Source organism: Pelodiscus sinensis, chromosome 1 (assembly GCF_049634645.1).
Source record: "Pelodiscus sinensis isolate JC-2024 chromosome 1, ASM4963464v1, whole genome shotgun sequence".
In the NCBI taxonomy this organism is placed as follows: Eukaryota; Metazoa; Chordata; order Testudines; family Trionychidae; genus Pelodiscus; species Pelodiscus sinensis.
Genome location: NC_134711.1, coordinates 181235983 through 181254765, shown reverse-complemented (window position 1 = coordinate 181254765; position 18783 = coordinate 181235983). Strand labels below are relative to the sequence as shown.

The window sequence follows — 18783 nt, the reverse complement described above, 5'->3', positions numbered from 1 at the left end:
GTATTTTTGAGAGGTCAAAAGGGGGATAATGTAGCCATGCAGCTAAAATGTACCTGCATGCAATGTAATGTCACTCAATGTACCTTACCAGCCAACAGCCTAGTGCTGTTGGTAAAAAAGCATTAAGCAATCTGTGTTTGTTATTAATGTTAAAGCAGGAATAGACCAAAAGGATCTATTTGTCACTATTGTCACTCTTTTACCATTCAGATTGTTTCTTCTTTAATTTAAGAGTGTAAGAATGGTTTTTGTACTGGATCTGTTTTTACAGAAGCAACTATGTAATTTTTTGTGTACAGAATGAGGAATGTGTGTTAGAGGATAAGTGTGAAGGCATGCACTGGACCAGATGTCCTAGGGAAGAGCCGAGGACAGACATAAAGGTGTCAGGAGATTGCTGTATATCCCTAAAAAGGTCCTGTGTGTTTCTTACAAGCATTACATAGCATCACTGTTAGTCAGACTACCCTCAACCCTTTTTATGGACCTCCCACAGTCCCAATAAAAATACAGCACAAGATTGGCCTGGTTTTAATTGTTTTTGTGGTCATTATCAGGCCCTAAAATGCCAACCTTTGAACATAGTAATACAATTTTTGTATGGATAACATAAGCCATATCATTTCTTGCAGATCAATCATACTAAATAACTCTCTTTTCTTAAGTTGATAACAATCTTTGTTCTCAATATTTCTCAAGCTTTGTTGCAGTCCTAACTAGTAATATAATCACCATCCAGAGAAAACACTCCTTTCCTCTTTTTATATCTGGTTAGAATTCTTGCCTACATTATTTTGGTAGGATAATTCTGTATTACTGGGTGTCACTCACACTACCATGCCTGACAAATAAGACAAAATCTAAGAAAAAAACTAAATGAATGTAATTCCCTCACCACCTTGCTCTGGGTGAGGTTTTTACATACCACCACAATACTAAATCTCTCAAATGCTGTCAACTTTCAGAGTTGAGACACGGAACTCTGTCTTGAACTGAGAAAAACAACTCTCCTCAACTGAAAAAAGGGTTAGAGGAATATAAAAAGAAGAAATTCTAAATATAAAATGGACAAAGATGATAGAAGCTGAATCAGCAGATGAGATAGTAACCCACCTGGTGCAGTACCTGCATTCTTTGAGATGTCCATATTGTCATTTCCACTGCTTATTGGGATTTTAAAAGACATTTTAGGGGTAAATTAAAGATAAATAACAGCACAAAACACTGAGAACCAGGACTGGTGATTGTAAACCGGGGTAGGGCCACTGACCCACAGAAAAATCAGTCAGGGGCCACACACAAGTGAGAAGCAAAAAACAACCCTCACTGTCATGGCCCCCAACTGAGAAGAAAGACACTTCTCACATTCCCCTTGTACACCAGAGCTTGGAGGGCCCAGGCTAGTAGATTTTGTGTGCTCCAGCCCTGTGGTGGGACTGTGGGGGTGGGGGTGGGGGGGGGGGGCTGGAGTACCAATGCAGGCTCCCCAGTGCTGGGAGAAAGCCCTGAGCCTTAGGGGCCGGATCCAGGCAAGCCAGGGACTGCATGCAACACTCAGGCCTGAGGTTTCCCACCACTGCTGTAAACAAATTTTATGGGAGTATGGGAAACGTGGCCACAGCCATGATAAGTGAATATCCGGCTAACTAAAATAATTCTAGACCATGGATTTTGCCAGACCAGAGAGTGCCAGATTAAAGAAGTTCAACCTGTAGCCTACATAGATGTGCCCCCTCTCCCAATTGTATCTTTCTCAAAACCTTTATATGTCACTTACCTTTGTAAATTGTATGTTTTTTCAAACGTGGACTAAGTTACCATACATAGTTATACATTATTTCAAGGCTGTAATGTGGACCTTTATGTACTACTGTAATGTTAAGTAGTAATAAATACAGGAAGATTATTTACAAACGTTTTTTAAGATATTATAAAAGAAAAAAGACGACAACATTGAAATTAAGATTGTATTCACACAGCATTCAGGAAACAAAGCATTATTATTCCTGCAACAGACTTAACTATGCTCCATAATACAATTAAAATGTGGCTTACATGTATATCTGTGGACTTGTATGTACTTATACAAGGTCTGAATGTAATCCTGTGTGTGAAAACATACACAAAGACAGTTTGATATTAGAGAGCATGCAGAAAAAAAACAAGGATGAAAACCAAAATCACGGACCAGAGTTAAGACTGTTGTAGGAATAATAACACTCCATATTCTGAATGGTGTTTGAAACATCCATGTTACCCTCTTGCGTAAGAATACACAAAATGGAGTAACTTACCTGAAAAGTTCTGTGACTCCTGAGAGCAGAAAATGAGCTATTGCATCCACATTGTGAAAGGAAGACAGATAGTACTGTAGTGGAGTAGTCTACAAACATGCATGGTAAGTGGGTTTACAAGTAATGATAACAAACTCTGGGGCTACGTCTACACTGGCATAATTTTCCGAAAATGCTTTTTATGGAAAAGTTTTCCGTTAAAAGCATTTTCGGAAAAGTGCGTCTAGATTGGCAGGATGCTTTTCTGCAAAAGCACTTTTTGCGGAAAAGCGTCCGTGGCCAATCTAGACGTGGTTTTCTGCAAAAAAGCCCCGATCGCCATTTTCACGATCGGGGCTTTTTTGCGGAGAACAGTACTATGTTGTCTACACTGGCCCTTTTGCACAAAAGTCTTTCGGAAAAATATTTTTGCTCAAATAGGAGCAGCATAGTTTTCCAGAAAAGCACTGATGATTTTACATGAGATCGTCAGTGCTTTTCTGGAAATTCAAGTTGCCAGTGTAGACAGATGGCAAGTTTTTCAGGAAAAGCAGATGATTTTCCAGAAAAACTTGCCAGTCTAGAGACAGCCTGGGATTTCAGATTCTGCTTATAGATGTCTGCCTTGCCTCTAGGCCATCCTCTAGAATTGGCAGCAGGGCAGTAACTTTTCCATCTTTGAGATGCTGTCATTACTTCCCTATTGCTGGTGTACTTTATTTCATTCTTAATTTCAAACTGTCTATCAATACCTCCTAGGCATTTTCAAAAATTAAGAGATAATCAGTAATGTGTACCTAATCCAAGGGTTAACATATGTTCAGGTTACATACTAGAAGTTGATACTCAGTCAGCATTAACTTACAGGACAAACAGCAATGGAATTTGTGGTACTTTGTTGGAGAACATGCTATGTTAAGCCTCTGTTTCCTGAATCTTTCCCTCAACCTGGGAGCTCTGTTGATATTTCTCAATCTTCCTACCGATGAGAAAGTCTCTTTTTGTTCTGTCCTTTCCTTAGATGTCAGCTTTGACCGCTTTATCAAAAAAAAATTTAAACTTTTTTTTTAAAGTTTCCCTGAAATTTCTCAGTTTTACATGCAAATAATTTGGTAATTTTGTTGCAGTTTTGTGTTTATTCCATATTCTGTTGACATAAATCTCTCGTTTTTATATAGTATCTAAGCTGTTGGACAAGTTATTTTAATTTATTGATAGTTTCCTTTAACAATATTGTAGTTATTAGGAAAAACTGATTATTCACACACATGGAAAAAGTCCATACATGATATTGGACTTTATTTGTTATTATAATACTAGCAAGAACTTATAAAATAGAGAAACATTTCATTTTGATTTATTCCATAAAATTAAACTGTACCTGCAGAGTCATTTAGACTGAAGGCAATTCGTACTGGCTTATCAGCAGGTACTCTTGCTGTGGTGATCATGTGGGCACTTGAGCCTACGCGTTTATCTGTGTGTTCCAGCTGCAATTATATAAATATTGCATACATTACAGGTCATATGAAGCCATTACATCTTCCGCTTAGTGATTTGCACATACTTATAGCTGCACTATTTTCATTTTTTATTCTAATAAAGCACACTTACAGCGACATGCACAGGCCTATATCTGACTTTTGTTTTAAAATCTTTTAAAGTTAAATTCAGTGATAGAAACTAAATACTTGATTTAGCCACAGTTCAGGTACAGGCAGTGACGAAGCAAACTTTCTCCACATTGCCATGACAGCATCTCTCAGACTTGACCTTGACAGTCACACATTTAACTCTCTAAACCTTGTCACTGACCCTTTCATTTAGATGTTAAGGATCTGCCTAGAGGGAGTCAGCTGCAGTATCAGAGCCTTAGTTAGCCCAGGCTTTTCTTCTGAGAGTATGTCTACACAGCAACATTATTTCGAAATAACTTAGTCCGTGTCTACACAGCAGGCAGTTATTTCGAAATAATGTTGAAATACTGTCAAGCTGGAGGACTTCTTATTCTGAGTCCTGTAACCCTCATAGTGCAAGGAATAAGGGAAGTCAGCAGAAGAGTGCTCTATTTCAAAGTAAGTGCTGTGTAGATGCTCCCAATTTTGAAATAAGCCACTTCAAAATAAGCTATGCAATTAACGTAGCTCAATTTGTGTAGCTTATTTCAAGTTAAACCCTACTGTGTAGACACACCTGAGTGTCCCAACTCCAAATACCAGTTAATTAGATGGATCTCTCTCCACAAAATAAAATAAAATAAAAATAAAAGCCCCAAACTCCCAATTAATTTTACATAGGACAAAACCAAATAGCTCCAGTAATTGTGTTCAATTGCCACCAACTCAGAATAAACTTAAAGCATGATCAAGCTTATTGCACTTATAGTTACACTAAGTATATTTAGACTTGCAAATAAATGTTTTTGGCCAAACAGTCTATTAAATATTTAAAGCCAACTTAAACTTCTGTATCTCTCATATAAAGCTGCTGTATTAAATATTTAGAAAAAGTATACACTGAGGCTTCAATCCTACACTGAGCCTTGTCCTTGTGTGGAGCCTAAATGAAGTTAATGGGACTGACATTGGTGAAAGATCTGCCCAAGCAGGAATCAATATAGGATTGGGGTATGAGAACTAAGTAAACTTCAAACATTATCCTGCAGTGAATTGTACCTACATCATCTATGTAGATTACTACATGAATGTAATTTAAATAAACATAGAAGTGTAAAACACCCACAGAAAATTAGAGATCAAAGTATTCTGTAAAGTACAGCAAAAAATGCTAAAAGCTACGCTATACTTCTGTAGACAATGTGGCATTTAGTTTGTGGAAAGGGAAAAGACAGATAATCACATGGCAGCTTCTCCATAATACTTTAGAAAGCAGTGGTTGTTTTCTGGCACTATAATTGCATCACCCCATTCTATGTTCTGTTTTATTACTAGGGCACCAAATAAAAACACTGCAACAGAACATCATTACAAGAGAAAGGTCTTGCTTGGTGATGCACAAGCTCAGGCAAATTCATCCCTGACATCAATCCTTTGCAGGCAGTAGAGTAATGCCAAGCATGAATTTGGCCCACTGACTTCAACATTTATTTTTTATTTGTTTTGTCTGTCTCAGCATTTAGCCAACAGAGAGATACTGTTACTCTGTGGCAATGTTACACAATAATCCATTGATGTGCCTGCTGGTCATATAATTGTTGTCTTACAGTGCTTGAATTTTCTTTAAAAAAAGAATAATTATTTCAAAATCCTTACTTTGGAGCTGGCAGTCTCTTTTCATATTGATATTTGGAGGATTCTCATGGAGAACCACATCTTCCCCTATTATTTACTAAACAAAAAAACATGCACATACTCAAACAGCATCAATTGGAAGAGAGACCACATAGTCATTTAAACAGATAAAATGAATTTTGGGGGTCTTTTCCAAAGCACTCTGTAGTGTATGGAGGTAGTTCACTTTAAAATGCATCATTCCACATTAAATAACAATGTTTAATATTCAGAATGTTTCTGTAACAACTTTTTCTAGAGTAACGATATCCCTCTTCCATAGTCTCTTTGGCTACATCTAGACTACGGGGGGGGGTTTCCGGGATACCAGAGATATCCCGGAAAAACTATGCTGTGTCCAGGGAACACATCTGCTCTTCCGCTTTTTTTTTTTGCGGAAAAGCAGACGCGCTCTTTCAGAAGCCCTGTCTCCCTCATGCCACAAGGAAGAAGGGCTCTTCTGAAAGAGGAGGTTTTTCCGAAATTTGGCCCAGTGTAGATGGGCCAAATTTCAGAAAAGCCTCTTCTGACAAAACTATCGGAAAAAGGTATGCAAATTGTGGAGCGCAAATTGTGTACCTTTTTTTGATAAAACATTGTAGTCTAGTCGTAGCCTTTGTGAAAAGTATTTGAGACCTTGCATGAGGTTTTTGGGGATTTTTTTGTTTTGTTTTGTGTTCATTTTTTCTGCAAACAAACCTAGAACAAAAGAGACAAATTTGCACAGCTTTGAAAACAAGACAATTCATCATTGCATATTGTATTGCACACACACCACATCTGTTAACCATCATCAGATAGCTTTTCTACATAATAAGATGCTTCATATGTAATATCACAGACTAAGAAATGAGAAAAAACATTCATGGAAGTTAATACCAAAAATGAACAACAAATGTGATAGGATGTTGTTGGAAGCCTTATGCTTGCCATAACTGAACATTGTCTGAAGTAAATCAGTGGTCTTGTCCCAGTCACACTGTGTAGTCTACAAAGTTTACAAATTACCATTATTTAGCCACCAATTTGGGACCAAAAATAAATACTCCCTTCAGTAACGAAAATATATAACACAAAAGATGTTTTCATTTTGTTTTAATTTACAGAAAGAAAATACCATCTACAAATATACATATTGTATATCAACCAGTTATCCCGTTAACTAGTTTTATGTATTAAAATTATTTCTTCCCCAGATTTTCTGCAGACTCCTCAATGCTCTCCATCATCAAAAAGAAAATAAAGATAACAATAAGATAGGGAAACCTTCACTTCAGTGCTGTGTGTGTAAATAGGATTATACATTTCCTATCATCTGCTGGAAATGAAATAAACCAACTGTGTACAAACTTCCCACTTATTTCTTCACACATAAAAAAGATAATCATTCTGTAGCTAGAAGGGTATGGAAGTGGGCAACTTTGAGTATAATGAGGTGTTTAAAAGGTTCCCAGAAAGCTGACTGTCGGTGGAACTAGCTGTTGTTTCTTTATAAAAATCTGTAGCAGAACTGAGATTAACTGTGTTACAGCTCTATCAGTTTAGTTCAGTTTTCACACCTGTTGCCTTACCTCACTTAGTAGAGAGTCTGCACTTGTATAATCCAGGGCCAGCCACTGCCTTGGCTTGTCGTTGCCTTTATGGAGTAAAGATTCAATAAAAGAAAAGGCTGCACCTGCTACATAGCAACCAACTGACAAGAGTCTGAGAAGCTGAGACAGCTGTTAAGGCAACATGCTGCTACCTGCACTTCCCATAGGCTTTGCTGTCCCACAAGACCACCCTTTTCCGCTTTTCTTCACAATTCCACTCTCCCTTCCTTTCCTTTCCAGCTATGAGATTTATGATGTTGTCATGCTTCAGAGAGAAAAAAATCCTACTGTCAGAGGCATTATTAAGCAGCAAACTGTGGAGAGTTCAAGATTTTTAATTCATTAGTCCTGGCAAACCTAAAATACAAACAGACTTGCTTCACAGGACAGGAATGTTTTCAGCATGACCCAATCAGTGTCTGTGTCTATTCCAGCAAACTGGCAAAGATAGCATGACTCCAGTCAGCAAAAATGTCTGTGGCTCGAATCAGCCTGGGGTGACATTGCCAACTTGGACTGGCTACACGCAAACTATTAAATGATAGAAGTAACTATCAAAGCTAACAACAAAGATGAGATTTGATGTTTTAGGCTAGATTTGTAGTGGGTTTGGTAAAGTATCTAAAAACAGACTAACAACAAATGATAGAAATATTAGACGAAAGAGGCAATGGATTAATTTTAGTAGTATATTAGAATCTTGATAAGCTTTCAGTATAAGTACATTCTGAAGGCAGATGTATTTATACAAATATTTTAGAGAGGAATTGAAATCACAGTTTACTCAAAACAAAGAGCTTATAGATTCTTCCACTGCCAGTCATTTTTGTAACTATAAACAAGGTAATTAGTAACTGAATCTGGAATAAATGCTGTGAAAAAAGCAGCAGTTATCCAGACTGACGCAATTACAAGAAGTATAGCTTAAACACCCTTCTTGATGTATGTTTTCTTCTAGATGAGTGTGATCCTTGAAATTGCAAAGGGTATTACAGGACAGGAAGTTGACTAGCAGTATATCTGCTGCATTTATCATTATACTGTGGGTTTTTTTAAATTAAGAAAAGTCTGTCTTTTCCACCAACAGCAGTTGGTCCAATAAAAGATATGACCTCATCTTGTCTCTCTCATATCCTAGAACCCATGGACCAACACAGCTACAACAAAATTTATATATATATCCTGGCATTGGCCAGGAACTGAACCAGTCTCAGCATAAATTAGAGCTTTCCTGCTTATACTCCCTTTCCTCCAGGAAAGACCCCTGTATTGGGGTGTAGGAAGGGGTGAGGTGGAAGCACCACACAGGTCCTACATTACCTAGGGATTCCCCTGCTAGCGATTAAGCCTACTTTCTAGCTTCACTGTGCCACCAGAGCAGGAAAAAGAATCTGGCCAAGGGAATCCAGTCAATAATTTCAAAGTGTGAACATGCCCTTCCTTCCTTCCTTCCTTATGTAAATATACTTCTGAAAGAATATTTATAATAATCTCTCTCTCATTTTAGAGGAAGAATTCGTTTTGTTTACAACTACAGTTGCTATTGAAATTTTATGGTAAAATAGTACCACCACTTACTATGGATCTCAATGACAGAATCTTTCTCCAGCTACTGAACTAATTATTTTTAAAGGATGTATTTGGTTTATGAACATAGGATGAAATCCTGACCCCACTGAACTGTATAGTGGAACTCCCATGGACTTCAATACTAGGGTTTCTCTCACAGAGCCTGAATCTCTTTTATTTTGCATCATGTGTAGTCACTTAAATCTTTCGAAAGCAGATGTAAAACAAATATAAAATAGGTCTGAGTGAATTCCCAAGTGCAATGTAATGATGAATGGTCCCTATATAAGGTATTTCTAAGATGCATAAAACCTTAGTTTATAAGCACCAAGACTTACCTTCACTAACCAAGACAGCTGGATTCCTTATCATTCACTGACATAGATCATACAATTACAATTTATCTGGCATGCCCAAAAGTGGAAACATCAATAACAAATGGATACTTTTCAAAACAGTTGACTGACACAGCACAGCTACCACTTATATCTGTAAATTCAATATGTAATATTTTGGTATATTCTACCTATTGTAAGCATGTTATATCATCTTCTGAATTTATTATATCTCAGCGTTTCTGATAAAATCCCATATTACTCTTCATACATTTCAAAAGAAGGCAGTCTTATCAGTGCTTAACTCTCACCACATTAAATACTCGCCCATCTCCTTCAGTCAGTTTCGTACAATGTAGGATTGCAAGTCACTGTTTGGGACACAAACTATACAAACTACATCAACCCACATTTACATTTAAGTCTCAGTGATTCAGACATTGATTAGTCTCCCAGAATACTTGCCGTATGTACTGTGTGGGTGACATTGTTGTCCAACTGTTTCAATACAACAGTGGGAGTCTTGAATTCAGGGCCTTATGTTCCAGCTCTTACTCGTGTGAGTTTTTCCACTGAAACCAAACACACAATTACATGGATTTCTGTGATGGCAGTGATCTTGATTTGGTGTCATGTGCTCATCCAGCTAAAGAGCTTGTAAACAAACCTGATTTCTAGATACATTTTCAAATGTATGATGTCATATTTTAAGAGTATTCCCTGGTTCTTCTGAAACCCTATTTCTCAAACCTTAACATTAAAGCGTTTTACATATAAACGTGTATCTGAACTGTTAGGCTGAATAATTACTATCATTCTGTAATTATTATTATAACCCATTTACTATTGGGGATATAACATTACAGAACATCCAATTAAATCTGAAATCAAACAACAACACACACTCATATAGCAATTTTCATGTAAAGTTCACAAAAACACTTTATAAAGGTAGGCAAGAATCATTATCCTTATTTTACAAAAATGGAAAACTGAGGCTTAGTGAAATTAGGTCACTTAAATTCCTATTAATGCACTGTAAAACTTGGGAACAGACTAGTGGCTCAATCCCATAGCTCACTGTGGTTCTCAAACTTTTGTACTAGTGACTCCTTTCACATAGCAAGCCTTTGCATATGACTCTCTGTATAAATTAAAAATACTTTTTTATACGTTTAACACCATTATAAATGCTAAAGGCAAAGTGAGGTTTGGTTTTCAGGCTGATAGCCCATGACCCTCCCCATATAATAACCTGGTGACCCCATGAAGAGTCTCAAACCTCAGTTTGAAAACCCTGCCATAGCTCTTATTCATATCCCATTGCACCCAATTCCATAATTCTTATTCACATTCCATTGCGCCCAAGAAAACTACTCCACCATTTGGTGCAGTACAGTAAATACTTGTTCATAACAGACTGAATATACACATTACAGCAATGAAAAGTTCAGAATGCTGATAATTCCTCCAGTTTTTCCTATAGAAGCACAGTAGGGTGCTCTATACTGTTTTCATGCCAGCCTGGTGTTAGTCAACAGATGTTTGGTACTCAAGCAAAATTCTTTTGATTCTGTATCACATTATGAAACCTGAACTTCTCTAGAAGAGTGACACAAAGTATATCATGTTTTAGTCATCAAAAGATTTTAAAGTCATCATTCCTTAAACTAGAAACGCTGCACCTTATTGATATGTGGTACAAGTTTGTAATTTTTTAAATATGAAGTATCAATTATTTTACACATGTATAAACAGCAGTAAAATGATCAGTATTTTCTACCTAAAAAACACATCCTGCCTTCCCTTTTATAGCCATGCTACATTCAATTCATCTGAGTTTCCTAATATGACAGTATTTTGGTAGCATATGATCTCATTCAAGCTGAAATGGTGTTTCAGAAGCTGCCAGTCATTATTTAAAAATATACTTAAAATATTCTAACACATGGATAGTGTTCAAAGAAGATATTGAAAAATAAACTTTTCCTAACAGGAAATAAATTGAAAATTTTATTTAACTGTTTCCACTGAAAAGAATACAAAAGAGAACACAAACAGCAATTAACTTGTGTTTTAATAGCAAAAACTGTTGAGTCCAGTCCTGGCAAGTGCAGAGCACCTCTGATTCTATTTCTAATGGATGTTGATGGAAATTAAGGATGTGCTATACCCCACAGGACTGCATGCTGAAGAAGTAAATGGCAACAAGACATTATAACTGCATTTGTAAGAAAAAATACTCTAGAGAAATTTCTACAGAAGTAAAAAACCAACCAAATTCATAGGAAAACTGGGTTATAGCCAGCAATTTGTGACAAATCTCCCTCCACTCTTCCATGTGGACAAACACTGAATACATTTATATTCACTATTTTATAAATTCGTTGTTTTGTATCAATGAATCCTTTTCTAGTTCACTAAAGAAATCCCACAATGCATTATTTTGTGATCTCTCTGACACTTAATCTGATGCAACCCATTATAAGAAAGTTAAACTTGCATTATTTCTGTGCTAAATGCCCTCAAAACTTAAGCTGTGCATTTAGCACATACTTTGATGTTACATCATTTTTTATTTTAGCTTTGCAATTTAACTTTAAGAAGTTTATGGTTGTAATGAAAACTGTTCAAGATACTACTGATGAAAACATTCATAAACAACTTTTCTGCTTACAACATTTAAAACTTCATTAATTTGTAAATAGTGTCAGTGCTCGGTGTGAAATGAATATATATTTAGATCAATAAAATGGTATATATGTCATTTAATTTACATACAGCCAAACAGGTAAATAAGTGTCCCTCCTGCCTAAGAAATCTTTTTATCACTTCCCAACCCCAATTCAGAGACTTTAAGAGCATGATTTTTAGTATAGATACATAACTCCTTACATACTATCTGTTCACACCTTTCACAGTGATTATGCTATCCAGTGCCCACAGGCTTTCACTGGAGATGTTACATGATATCCTTTGATGATCTACTACGCAAAGACCAGACCTAGGAGATTCCTGTAATCCTATGCATCCCTATGTCCTCTGCCAGTTGGTATTAGCTTGTGCCTGAATCAAAGAGGAAGATTGGCCTAAAGGTCCCTTACTACTCCATCTGATGTTACCAGTGTCCATGCTGTGTCCTGTGCTCTCCAGCCACGACCCATAGGAAGCAGAGGGAGAAGAAGCAACTGAGCTCCAGTTTCAGAGGGGTGGCTGAATTAGGGATTTTCCATCCACTGGATGGATCCTTTTGAGATCACTCCCCTCATAAATATGGAAGAAGGGGACTGCTTGGCTACAGTGCCAGGTTTTTTTCCCAATCCTGTGTGGCTCCCTTCCTGACTGAAGGAGGAGCCTGTGATGTGCTTCCTCTTCTTCTCCTTGAACCTCTGACCCGACTTGGGCTACTAAAACAATGCCTGCAAATTTCCAGCAAAGCTGACTTGTTCAATCCTGTCTGGCTTTTCTCCTACTAAGGGAGTGGAAGACTGAGATGAAACCACTCAGACTGGGTTGAGGGAGAAACTGTAACCTACAGTAGGTCAAGTTCCCTAACAAGCTACTCAATAAGGATGGGCAGCATGAGACAAAGTATCTTCTCTTTCGCCTCTGGATTTTTCAGCCTAGCTGAAGAAATAAATTATTTACACCTTCCCATAACACAAGAACTAGAGGTCACCAAATGATGCGAATAGGCACCAGGTTTAAAACAAACAAAAGGAGGTACTTCTTCATACAATATAGAGTCAACTTGTGGAACTTCTTGCCAGAGAATGTTGTGAAGACATAGTTTAAAAAAGAGCTAGATTAATTCATGGAGGATGGGTTCATCAATTACTATTAGCTAGGATGGGCAGCAATGGTGTCCCTAGCCTCTGTTCAGAAGCTGGGAATGGGTGACAAGGGTTGGATCACTTGATGATTACCTGTTCTGCTTATTCCATCTGGGGGACCTGGCATTGGCCTCTGTCAGAAGACAGAATACTGGGCTAGATGGACCTTTGGTCTCATCCATTTTCATGTTGGCTACGTCTACACTGGCCCCAAATTCTGGAAAAGGGATGCAAAGCAGGTAAGTCAGAATAGGGAAATCTGCGGGGGATTTAAATATCCCCCGCGGATTTAAATAAACATGTCCGCCGCTTTGTTTCCGGCTTGCGGAAAAGCCGGAAAAAGCGTCTAGATTGGCGCGATCCTCCGGAATAAAGCCCTTTTCCGGAGGATCTCTTATTCCTACTTTCAGGTATTGCACTGAATTGGATATTATAGACTCAATACATTATGCTGATAACAAGCAAATGTGTACACACAAACACACAAAATCTTAAACAGAAAATGCAGTCAGTAAGTTTCCCTGCTGTCAGAAAGAAGTAATCACCTTCTTTCAGGACACAAAGGCAAAAGAGACAACCAGCAGCAGAAGCCAGTGCCCTGCCTACATTAGAACTGCCACTATTGTTACCAATACTAGTCTGGAACTGCTTCTGCACCAGTCAGAACTGTAAAGGGGGAAAGCATAGTGTAGGCAAGTGTGAGACTAATCTAGTTGCAAACGTCTGTTCTGAAAAAATGCAGTTTATCAGCCCAGCAAACTCTTTGCCTTTTCTGTATATACCCATTCTCTTGCCTCCCCCAGGAAAAGACAACATATAGACTGCTCCCCCAGCAAGAGCAGAACAGGAAAGATGGTCCAAGGATACAGCAGCTTATAGTTCTTGTATTTGGCATCTAACTACCATAAAGTGACACGTACAATAAAGATAGCTATAGATTTGTTATTTTTAAAATTATTATAAACATACTACAGTAAAACTCCAATAGTCCGGCATCCAATAGTCCGGCACTCCTGATAGTCTGGCATCAAAATGGCAAGAGCCTAGTGAGTGAGCTTCGGCAAAAAATGAGTCACAAGGTAACAGCAGCAGCAGCTGAACTGAGCAAAAAGGGTAAAAAAAGCTTAAAAAACCCTAAAACATTACAGTATACTGTATACAGTATGTACAATAAAAAGGGTTAAGAACACTTTATATACAGTATATAATGTATACAGTATATATATATAACCAGCTAATAGTACCTCCTGATAGTCTGGCATATTTGATAATCCGGCACCATCCTGGTCCCATAAATTCCGGATTATCGGAAGTCTACTGTATTAAAGTTGCAAAGTCAATTCTTAATAGAGCATCATTATAAAATAAAATGCTAGATGGTGTGTGTGTATATATACCAGAAAGCCCCTGGACCAGAGAGCCCTGGCTCAGGGCAATGGAGTCCTGGCACCCTGGAGCATCCTCGAGACTGTAGAGTGCTGGCAGCCCTGTGGCTGGCCATGGAGCTCCAGCAGCTCTGGAGCAGCAGAGCCCCAGCAGTCCCAGGGCTGCAGAGTCTGGCAGCCATGGGGCAATGGAACCCCTGTAGCTCTGGGACTGGCCAAGGAGCTGGGAGTTTGGTGGCCCAGGGGCAACGGAGCTTGGTGATTTGCTGAGAGAGCCCAGGAGAGCCTGGAGTCTGTCAGCAGAGGAGCCGACCTTCTCTGGTACGGCAAACTCCCTCCTTTGGGACCAGTCAGATCCCCAGGGTGCCAGACTAGTGAGCTGTGATGTTATTTCTAGACATGACTTATCTTGATGCTTCCTGGAGAAAAGTAATGCAAGGTACCAGTGCACTGTTTCCCAATTAGGGAGGTCCACAAAAAGCAGTTTTCCTATGTGCTCTCACATTCCGGTTTCAATGGTTTTAGAGTTTTATGTGAACAATTTTTAATAAAGTTGACTACATTATTAAATACATCAGCAATTATAATCCTCAAATATATACAGTTACACTTAGAAAACTCACCATTTAACACAAGGCATCATTCTTTTGAGTGCTAATTTATTTACTTAGAATAGGTTGCTTAAACACACCGCACTGAATCATGTACATAAATAGTGTTTATCGAAACATATCTGCTCCCCAATGCTGCCCCTTAGAGGACATTTTAGAAGTTCATTATATCAAAAGGGCAAATCAGGAAGACCCTTGAAGAACACAAAAATTGAAGTTTCTCGGCACAATGTAGGTTTGGGACCATTTTAAAAGAAAGTTCACATATACAGCAACTACTCATATAAGATCACTTGTTTTAAAAAATTTTTGCCTTTGCTTAATTTCTTCCTATGGTTTGGTGCATCAACTTGATTTTCCTTCCCACTTTTGACTTACACTTTTTAATGAAAACTAGTTTTTGACCGATAAGTTATTTTGTTCCTGTACTCATTAAGAAAGTAGTATAGCAACACAATAAAATCTCTGAGCTAAACCTGTGTATATAATTTGTAAGAGTTGCTGAGTCTTTTAAAATGAACTTGTTTATAAACCACGTCCTGTAGCATGATGGTGTTGTACAGTCTCTACATATGTTCCCCAAATTCTGCCTCTCTTGTGTAGGAGATGGTAATGATATCACAGTAGTGCAGGTGCAACTGGTGTCTTCCCTGTCCACATGGACATGGAAGCAAGATTTGTCTCTAAGTATCTGAAACAGATAGGAAAGTACCCATTCATAATGTATAATGCCCTGATCCTGGGAGGAGCTTTGTATAGGTGGATCTCCACACCTTTGCAGAACCTCATTGAACTCAATAGAACTGCACAGCCAGGCTATTTTGCAGCATGAGGCCTTATATTTGCATGCAAGCACAGAAAAGGAACAGATCCTGTTACACTTATAATGAAACCATTTTGAATTTTTGAAGCTTTAAATTTGTACAAAGGTTCAACAGTTCTGGAAAGAAGAAAACCTTATGTCCCCAAATCAACTTCCAGTATATTAAAAATAAAATTAATGCTTTCTAACATTATAAGCAGTGTAATTAGAATTTGAATAGATAGTGGATGACCACCGAAGTGCTGAACTTACAGGGAACTCTGTTGTGAACCTCATTATGGAGTACTGCTTATTATATTAAGATTGTTTGTGTCACCGTGGCTAAGTGTTGGTATTTCAATTATAAATGACTATTTTTAGGAGTTACAGTCTAACAGTGTGGTACACAAAATACCAGACTTTAAAAAAAATAATTGCTACTCTGTTTTGAAATTATAAAATGGGGGAAATAATCTATTTTAAATATTCATTTGTAAAAAAACTAAACTTTGAAGATCATATTTGCAAACAAAAATTGTTTATAAAGGTTGAGCATGTGAGTCAGTTAAGTAGCAATGAACTTAATGCCCCAAAACAGTTACACTTTCTTTCCACAAATGCTACATCTTTAAAATACACAAATGTCACTCAATGTCTGGAAATGAACAATTAAGATATCCAGTTAGTTCCCCTCTGCTGTAAATTCCTTCCTCATTCTCATTGGCTACGTCTACACTGCAATGCTATTTTGGGATACCAGAGTATCCCAAAATAGCTATCCTGCGTCTTCAGAGAAAGCTCATTATTTTGAAATATAATGGGTTTGCTATCCCAACATTCCTGTAAACCTCATTCCACGATGAGTAAGGGAAGTTTTGGAATAGCGGGTTATTTTGAAATTTGGTGCTGTGTAGATAGTGCCAAATTACGAAATAAGATATTTTGAAATAAGATATGCAATTTGCATAGCTTAAATTGTGTATCATATTTCAAGCTATGGTGCAGTGTAGACACACCCTATCATACTGTCTTGACTTAGACTACTCACCTAATCTTACCTTTGCCTCCTAAAATTTGCAAAAATAGACACAAGGGTTAAAATAACATATTTCCAAGAGTCTATAAAATTTTATTTAGTATCCAAGGCTCCATTTCTTTTAGCATATGTTAGGGAGCTAAAGTGACCAAAAGTTTTAAACTTACTAATTTCTAATTTTAGGCACCTTCATAAAAGTGCCCTGAATCTCACGAATGCTGAATAATTAACAAGAGCGGTGCGTGCTTAGAACCTCTGAAAATCAGAACATTTTTATAGACCATAGTGTAAAATGACCAAAACCTTCAAACTTGAGAGTACCTTTGTTTTCACTCTAATGATAGCCCTTGTTGCAACTGGCATGGCTGTAGAATTACTAAATAAGCCTTATCAATAATTTTGTATAATTTCTATGGGTTTTTTGGGGGTAAAAACATATAGCACACAGTTACAACATGTGCTCCATCTTTCATCGTTCATTCCATTGTTCCAGAGTTGGCTGTGATTCTAATTATCCAACATATACCTATATTACCTTAGGACTACAAGAATCAGCTGAATAGAGAATTACTTAGTTCTTCAACACAATAACTCAAAAAAAATGCAAAACAGGAGGAAGCTAAACCACCTCATTTAGCAGTTTTTATTCTAATAAAGTACTTCCTTAATATACATAGAAGAACAAAACCCTATTTACACCAATTATTATCATGGCTAATCTGTCTTATTTATCCTATTCTTGCTACTTTCAGTAGCAAGAAGTCTGCATATCATTTCCCATATGTGAAGTCCTTCTACAGTCTGTAGCTCTCTCTGTTTGAACTTATATTTCACAATGCTTTTTTATTATTATTATTCATTACAAATTATTTCCAATTTAATAAATTCATTTATGTATCATAGAATAGGATTTTGTCTATAATTCTTAAACACAGTTTGACAGTATTTCCACAGATATCAACCCTAATACTTCATTTTTATTTCGTATTTTTTCTGTACTGAACTGCAGGTTCCTAAACTATCTAGTTTGTTCTGAATTGTATTGATTTCTTTCTTTACTGTGGTTGCTTGTTTTGTATAATAAAATACATGAATATCTGCTCCTCTTTTTACACTTCAGTTCCTCAAAATCACTGCTTCACATTATAGCTTGGCTAATTTCCAATTAGACAGTTACATTCTGCCTTCCAAAATGTCCCTTTCATTTTAATTGATTAATATACTCATCACTCTCTGTCCTAAATTATGTTATTCTAAGTTATAGCTATGCACTATTAAATGGCTGTCATTTTCCATTACAGAGGTAAGTACCATTAATAGGTGAAAATGACAGTTGAATATGTGATTTATAGACCAGATTGTCACAATGCTTCATGCCTACTGTCTTTACTTATAATGAACAGTCATATTTCTTCTTAAGCAATAAATGCACCATTTTTCCTAGGGATGTGAATGACTAGCTGATTAGTGGACTATCCGATAAGTAAATGCTTATTGAATAATCGACAGGCTACTTGACTAGTCACTTCCCTCCACCTCCTTGCTGCCTCTATCAGAAAGATGCAGCAAGAGAGGGGGAGGAGAGGAAGATATTTTTGCCAGCAAGTTAAGGGAGTATAGATTGGATAAATGGACTGTAAGATGGATAGAAAGCTGGCTAGACTGTCAGGCCCAACGGGTCTCCATCAATGGCTCAATGTCAGGCTGGAGGTCAATTTCTAGTGGAGTGCCCCAAGGATCTGTTCTAGGACTAGTTTTGTTCAACATATTTATTAATGACCTGGATGCGGGAATGGATTGCACCATCAGCAAATTTGCAGATGACACAAACCTAGGGGGAGAGGTAGATACGCTGGAGGACAGGGATAAGGTCCAGAGTGACATAGACAGATTAGAGGATTGGGCCAAAAGAAATCTGATGAGGTTCAACAAGGACAAATGTAGAGTCCTGCACTTGGGACGGAAGAATCCCAAACATTGTTACAGGCTGGGAACTGACTGGCTAAGTAGCAGTTCTACAGAAAAGGACCTGGGGATTACAGTGGATGAGAAGCTGG

At 37.5% G+C, this 18783-nt stretch overlaps 1 protein-coding gene across 2 annotated transcripts in view; it reads right to left on the bottom strand.

Moving 5' to 3' along the window:
* MAP3K7CL (MAP3K7 C-terminal like) overlaps nucleotides 1–7534 on the bottom strand; it is a 59372-nt gene extending 51838 nt beyond the window's left edge. The window contains exons 1-2 of one of the 2 annotated variants that reach the window (XM_006126076.4): nucleotides 7135–7534; nucleotides 3655–3763 (exon numbers count right to left, since the gene is read on the bottom strand). In XM_006126076.4, the coding sequence (XP_006126138.2) occupies nucleotides 3655–3724 (70 nt within the window). In that variant the 5' untranslated portion in view covers nucleotides 3725–3763; nucleotides 7135–7534. Of the gene's footprint in view, nucleotides 1–3654; nucleotides 3764–5545; nucleotides 5606–7134 lie in introns of those variants that run through there. The other variant, XM_075910433.1, reaches the window with a different exon arrangement.
* Nucleotides 7535–18783: the final 11249 nt, after the last annotated feature.